Source organism: Podarcis gaigeae (genome assembly GCF_964106915.1).
Source record: "Podarcis gaigeae genome assembly, chromosome: 11".
NCBI classification, from domain to species: domain Eukaryota; kingdom Metazoa; phylum Chordata; class Lepidosauria; order Squamata; family Lacertidae; genus Podarcis; species Podarcis gaigeae.
In genome coordinates this window covers 58,384,076-58,391,459 of record NC_139687.1, presented here as the reverse complement: position 1 = coordinate 58,391,459, position 7,384 = coordinate 58,384,076, and the positions used below count along the sequence as shown (strand labels likewise).

Here is a 7,384-nt window from a genome sequence, read left to right as displayed (position 1 = left end):
ATGCTGGTAACTTCAAGAACACTGTCCAAACATCTTGTCCTCTGTCATCCCCTTCTCCTTGTGCCCTCCATCTTTCCCAACATCAGGGTCTTTTTCAGGGAGTCTTCTCTTCTCATGAGGTGGCCAAAGTCTTGGAGCCTCAGCTTCAGGATCTGTCCTTCCAGTGAGTACTCAGGGCTGATTTCCTTCAGAATGGATCGGTTTGAACTTCTTGCAGTCCATGGGACTTTCAAGAGTCTCCTCCACCACCATAATTCAAAAGCATAGTTCAAAACATGGAGAAGGAACTGGCAAGCCACTCCAGTATCCCTGCCAAGAAAACTCCAATGGCATAGCCACTCTTTGCCACTTTGCAAAGAGTCTCCCCCAGTACCATAATTCATAAGCATCAATTCTTCGGTGATCATAGAATCATAGAGTTGGAAGAGACCACAAGGGCCATCGAGTCCAACCCCCTGCCAAGCAGGAAACACCATCAGAGCACTCCTCACATATGGCTGTCAAGCCTCTGCTTAAAGACCTCCAAAGAAGGAGACTCCACCACACTCCTTGGCAGCCTTCTTTATTGTCCAGCTCTCACTTCCATACATACTGGGAAAACCATAGCTTTAACTATATGGACCTTTGTTGTCAAGGTGACATCTCTGCTTTTTAAGATGCTGTCTAGGTTTATCATTGCCCTGATAAGGAAAGAGAGTGTTTTTTTCTGGGGGAACGCAGGGGTATGCATACCGCTAAACATTTTGTGAATCTTTTTACTTTTGTCCATTTACTGTATTTACTTTTCCCAATCCGAACTATAAAAAGGTGATTTTCTTGAGTCAAAATGAGAGTACCCCTAAACATTTTTTTTATATAAAAAGAGCACTGAGGATAGATATTTTCACTACATTATATATAAAAAAGGGGGACGGGGGAGAAGCAGCACGTGAACAAAGAGATAGCAAGCCTTGCCAGAAATGCCAAGACGTTAAACACGCAATTATATTTTTTAAAAATTTGAGATCTTAACTTTTCTATGCCACAGTGGCGCTTTGGAGCTTGCAAAGCACAGGAGTGTACTGTGAATATTTAACTTGCTAAATATTCAGTTTTCCCATGCACATAAAAACTAGCATTATGTATGTATATATATGTATATATATTATTATTTAATTATGTTTAAACATTTTACTTACATTATCTATTTTAAAACTACTACTACTAATAATTTTATCATTTATACCCCGCCACTCTGGGCGTCTTCCAATGCATATAAACACATTTACTGGGATGGAATGGGTGCGCGGCATAATTTAACACAATATAGTAAAAAGAACAGCAACGATAATACCCATTCTGCTTCATGTACTCCGACGAAAGCTAAGCCCCTCCCACCCAAGTCCCTCACCTTCAACTTTCCCCCTTTTGAGCAGCACGGAAAAGCTTCCCCCATAGGGCGCCGCCATCTTTGCCCCGCCCCGTTCCTCCCTTGGGCGCGGCCATTCTTATCATTCTCCTCGTCGTTTTCCGTACGCGGCGGCGCCATCTTTGTGCCGGGCTTTACTGCCCAGCCGCGAAGGGAGCAGGAAACTTCCGGGCAGGCTTCGCCGTGCCCTTTTGGAACGCCGGCGGAGGAAGCTCCTGCTCCAATCAGACGGCCGCTCCGAGGCTGGGCGGCTTCTGATTGGAGGAGCGCGGGGGCGGGTTGTAGGCGGGGCTTCCGAGGAGCCACCAGCTGCTTGGAAAGGAGCAGAAGGGCGAGCGAGGAGGGAGGGATCCCGGAGCAGCCGCCATGGGGGAGGCAGAGAAGTTCTATTATGTTTACAGCTGCGACCTGGACATCAATGTGCAGCTCAAGATGTGAGTGGAAGGGAGGAATGCATGGCATGCATGCATGCATCAATCAATCAATCAATCAATGCACATTGATCTGCATGCCTAGAGGCTTGCTTTTTTGGGGGTGGGCAAGATATATGGGGGCTGGTGGGGGGGGGTGAAGCCCCATAGGGCAGGCAGTGGCAGCATCGGCCCTCCAGACGTTTTGGGACTACAATTCCCATCATCCCTGACCACTGGTCCTGTTAGCTAGGGATCTTGGAAGTTGTAGTCCCTAAACATCTGGAGGGCCCATGTTGCCTCTGCCTGCCATAGGGGCAAGGGGTCATCATCTCAGTATCAGAGCCCCTGCTTTAGGGAAGCCTTTAATATCTGATGAATTATTGTGTTTTAATATTTTGCTGGAGGCCGCCCAGAGTGGCTGGGGAAACCCAGCCAGATGGGTGGGGTATAAATAATAGATTATTATTATTATTATTATGCAGAAAGCATCAGGTTCAATCCCCAGTGGCGCCTGCAGGAAGCGCTGGGAACGTCGCCTGCCCAGGAGAGGTGCTGCTGCCAGTCCGTGTGGGCAATGCTGAAGTGGACAGACCAATAATCCGACTCAGTACAATGCTCCTTTCTGATGTAGGGAAAGGGACTTTTGTTTGTTTGTTGTTGTTTTTTGGAAAGGGACGTTTTTGAAGTGAAGATTGCTAATGTTCTGCAATGCATTTTTTAATTTTTTTGCTAGTCTGTTTTATTATTGTCATTACATTCAGTTAATCGTTGCAATTAATTCGGTATTTGCTCAAAGACTCCAAAGGTAAAGGGACCCCTGACCGTTAGGTCCAGTTGCGGATGACTCCGGGGTTGCGGCCCTCATCTTGCTTTATTGGCCGAGGGAGCTGGCGTACAGCTTCCGGGTCATGTGGCCAGCATGACAAAGCCGCTCACCCAAGCAGGTGCTCACCCAAGATTTGACGATACATGGTCCCATCCATCGTCCCTTCAATATGATACAATACGTTGTTATTCTGTCTACAATAAACCTACCATTAAAATAATGGACTGGTCATTTCTTCATCAGAGGGCAAACGGGCAAATTTAGCAGGGGACCAAATACTCCCCCCCCCTCACTGTATTTACCTCTGGCTGTATGAAAATCTTGTTGCTGTGATCTTTTTCTTTGTGCATTGTTTCCTTAGAGGAAGCTTGGAGGGGAAAAGAGAGCAGAAGAGCTACAAAGCGGTTTTGGAAAATCCCATGCTGAGGTTTTCGGGCTTGTACCAGGAGACCTGTTCCGACTTGTATGTCACCTGCCAGGTCTTTGCAGAGGGCAAACCTCTTGCCCTTCCGGTTCGGACATCCTACAAAGCTTTTAGCACCAGGTGGAAGTAAGTGCCTTTCATCTTTCATTTTGGACAGCTGGCTGCCATACCTCTTTGTGAGACTTAACTGACCCTGGGGTAAGCAATGACTGTTAGCCATGATCTCCACTCTCATAATGAACATAAGGAAGCCTTGCTGGATCAGTCCAGTGGCCCATTTAGTCCAACTTCCTGTTCTCACAGTGGCCGACCGGATGCCTGTAAGAAACCCACAAGCAAGATTTGAGTGAAGGAGCCCTCTCCCCTCCTGTGGTTTCCAGCAACTGGTATCCAGAAGCATGAATATCCATGGTTAAGAGGTCCCAGGCCCTAGGGAAGTCAGATTATCCTCCACCAGGGCCAGGGCCTTCTCAGTGATGGCTCTGGCCTGGTGGAGTGCTCTGTCCCATGAGACTAGGGCCCTTCAAGATTTAACCTCTTTCCATCAGGTCTGTAAGACAGAGCTATTCCGCCTGGCCTTTAATTTGAATTCAGCCTGATCTTTTATTTCCCTTCTCTTCCCTCCCTCTCCCCTTTTATGAAGATCACCCACTCTGGGATCCCGCAGCTAATTCTCTCCTGGTCTCCTCGCTGGCCCAAATAGGACCAATTTAGCCAGCTAGCCCTGGTGATCATCTAATGTTTATTGGATGGATTCCCCCCCCCCCCAAATTAATTTTTGAATTCTGAATTTATTGTTATTTACATTTTATACTGTATTTTATGCTGTTTTTTCTTGCATCAATTAAGTGTTTTCAATTTGTTGTTAGCCACCCTGAGCCTGGTTTTTTGAACTGGGAAGGGCGGGGTATAATTATTATTATTATTATTATTATTATTATTATTATTATTATTATTGCCTCTGACCATGGAAACAGAAGCATAGCCATCGTTGCTAGTAGCCAGTGATGATAGCCCTCTCCTCTGAATTAGTCTAATCCTCTTTTAAAGTCATTCAAGTTGGTGGCCCTCTGACAGTAAGAGCTGTTTGACAGTAGAACAGACCCCTCCCCCCCGTTCAGTCAGCCTTTATTGGCATAATTTAGCCAATAAGATCATAGACGAGAAAGAGAAAAGTCTTCCATGAAACATTAGTAATCCAGACATATTAAACACATAAAACTTACAAAAGACTCAGTAGCTACCATTAAGTAAAACTAAGTAGCTTTAGATTTGACTTTAAAAAAATCTCAGCTAAATATCCTGAAACAATCTCAGTAGTTTCAGGAGTATCATCCCTCAGCAGATACTGGATTACAGATTCTTTGCAAGAAGGTACATTGAGCTTCAAGGGAGTTGCCAGTAGGTCTCTCTCTGAAGAATGTCAAAGACAGTGCATTCCAAAAAATAAATTAAAAAAGAAGATACATTTTATCTGGTGCATTCATGCCACAAGAGCAAAGTCTACTCTCGAAGGGTATTTTTGGGAGCCTAAAAAAATCTATGACCTGAAAAAGCGCTTTTGAATCAACCTAGGGGGCTATTATGGGAGAAACAACACTATGGGGTTATAGCACTGGTTGCTTTTTTTGATTTAAAAACAAACAACAACAACAGACCACCTTGAACAGGGCTGGATTTAGGTTTGATGAGGCCTTAAGCTACTGAAGATAATGGAGCCCTTTATATGTCCAGCTGTCCTTTGTCAACAGCTGGACAACAAGTCGTCACTGTTGCTATATGGTATATGGTAATTTGTGGACCTTATAGGTATGTAAAGCCATTTGCACATGTTGCCATGCGACCAGTCCATGCAAAGTGTAGGCACCCTATATACAGAAATGAGCAAACCAGTGATATTTTATGGAGCAGTCTAGCAGGCGGGGCCCATGACTTACATCATAGGAGCCTACACAACACAAAACACTGTTGCTGTATGTAGGTTTTATTTTATTTTATTTTTATCTTATATTTTGGAAATGTACATCCAGGGTTTTTTCTCCTTTAATTTTTTTTTTTTGGGGGGGGGTCAAGAGAGTAGAGCCCTAAGCTATAGCTTATTTAGCTTATACATAAATCCGGCACTGATGAAAGGTGGTTGGCTTTCCCACATTGGAGGTCTCTAAACCGAGTTTGGATGGCTTTAATCTGCCATCGGTGCTTTAGCTGTGATTCCTGCATTTTAGGGGGTTGGACTAGATGGCACTTGAGGGCCCTTCCAGATCCATAATTGTATGGTTTTGTAAGTCCAAACTAATACCCACAATCTCTCCTCAGCTGGAACGAGTGGTTAAAACTGCCGGTCAAGTATCCAGACTTGCCACGCAATGCCCAAGTGGCCTTGACAATTTGGGATGTCTACGGACCTGGCAAAGCCATCCCTGTCGGGGGAACGACTGTCTCTCTCTTCGGAAAGTATGGGTATGTGGCTCTGCATTCACGTGTTCTGTGCCTTGCAGATTTAAACACTGAAACACATCAAACATTAAAAACTTCCCTAAACAGGGCTGCCTTCAGGTGTCTTCTAAAAGTCAGATACAGTCGTACCTTGGATCTCAAATGCCTTGGCTCCTGAACAAATTGACTCCTGAACAATCGAAACCCTGAAGTGAATGTTTTGGTATTCAAACAATTTTCAGAAGCCGAATGTCCGACGCGGCTTCTGATAAGCTGCAGGAGCTTCCTGCAGCCAATCAGAAGCCGTGCTTTGGTTTTTGAAAGTTTTGGAAGTCTAATGGAAGTTCAACTTCCAAGGTACGACTGTAGTTGTTTATTTCCTTGACATCTGATGGTGGGGTGTTCCACAGGGCGGGTGCCACTACCAAGAAGGCTCTCTGCCTGGTTCCCTGTAACCTCTCTTCTCGTAGTGAGGGAACCACCAGAAGGCCCTCGGCGCTGGGCCTAGGTGCTGAACGATGAGTGTGGAGACGCTCCTTCAGGTATTCTGGTCCAAGGCTGTTTAGGGCTTTAAAGGTCAGCACCAACACTTTGAATTGTGGGAGCCAATGTAGGTCTTTCAGGGCTGGTGTTATATGGTCTCGGTGGCCACTCCCAGTCACCAGTCTAGCTGCCGCATTCTCTATGAAGCTCACTGGGTGACCTTGGGCCAGTCAAATACAAATACTATTCGATAATATTTGTTGTCATTGTCCCATACAGAACAATGAAATTGAAAAATCTACATAAGACATTCAAAAACCAACAAGCCTGCTATCCCAACCTGGTTAGCCCCCGAAAAACTCTGATACCCCATTTTAAATACAATATACTCCCATAGAGACTCCTTACACTGTGCTTTAAACCAAAATTGCATCTGGATAGAAACTGTTTCTCAGGCGGCTAGTCCTAGACTTTATAACCCTGTACCTTCTTCTAGGTTACCTTTATTGGCATTATGAGTTAAAACATTTCAAAACACTAGGATAAATTTAAAAGGGACAGGAGTGAGGCTGTCGAAGATCACAATATATTCAATTGTTCTGTTTCACCCTGTCTATTCCCTAGAGGGATGATTCATTAAGAACCCTTCCGGGTAAGATGGAGGTTAGAAAGGAAGCCGCTGGGGCAGTAATGTCCTTGTCCCTATCCGCTAGGAGGAACCTCATTTGGTTTTCTCTCGGAGCCGTGGGTCGCAGGTCCGACATCTTGCTCAGCATCTGTTTGCGGAGTCTGCTGTGCAAAGGGCAGTCCAAAAAGAATATGGTCCAGTGAATCTGATACTCCCTGATTGCAGGCACACACACGGGCTTGATAAGGAATTTGCAAGTATCTACCTGTGGTCACTGCGGAGGGCATTTAGTCCTGCGAGCATAAAAGCTATTCATTGGGAAGGTAGTAGTAGTAGTGATAATAATAATAATAATAATAATAATAATAATAATAATAATAATAATAATATTTATACCCTGCCCTCCCCAGCCAGAGCCGGGCTCAGGGCAACTAACACCAATAAAATCACAGTAAAAACATAATGGGGGGGATAGAGAGGGGGGGGAAACAATTTAAAATACAGGTTAAAATGCAATTTAAAACGCAGCCAAAGGCCAGGCAGAACAGCTCTGTCTTGCAGGCCCTGCAGAAAGATGTCAAGTCCCACAGGGCCCTAGTCTCTTGTGACAGAGCGTTCCACCACGTTGGGGCCAGTGCTGAAAAGGCCCTGGCCCTAGTTGTGACCAATCTAACCACCTTGTGACTTGGGACCTCCAAAATGTTGTCATTTGTGGACCTTAAGGTCCTCCGTGGGGCATAGGTCTTTTAGGTAATTGGCACAATCC

The 7,384-nt window shown here is 45.1% G+C and overlaps 1 protein-coding gene across 2 annotated transcripts in view; it reads left to right on the top strand.

Moving 5' to 3' along the window:
• Positions 1 to 1,684: 1,684 nt before the first annotated feature.
• PIK3C3 (phosphatidylinositol 3-kinase catalytic subunit type 3) overlaps positions 1,685 to 7,384 on the top strand; it is a 108,698-nt gene continuing 102,998 nt past the window's right edge. Inside the window, exons 1-3 of one of the 2 annotated variants that reach the window (XM_083702661.1) lie at positions 1,685 to 1,842; positions 3,009 to 3,197; positions 5,388 to 5,531. In XM_083702661.1, coding sequence (XP_083558787.1) covers positions 1,775 to 1,842; positions 3,009 to 3,197; positions 5,388 to 5,531 — 401 coding nt within the window. In that variant the 5' untranslated portion in view covers positions 1,685 to 1,774. The remainder of the gene's footprint in view (positions 1,843 to 3,008; positions 3,198 to 5,387; positions 5,532 to 7,384) is intronic. The other variant, XM_083702662.1, reaches the window with a different exon arrangement.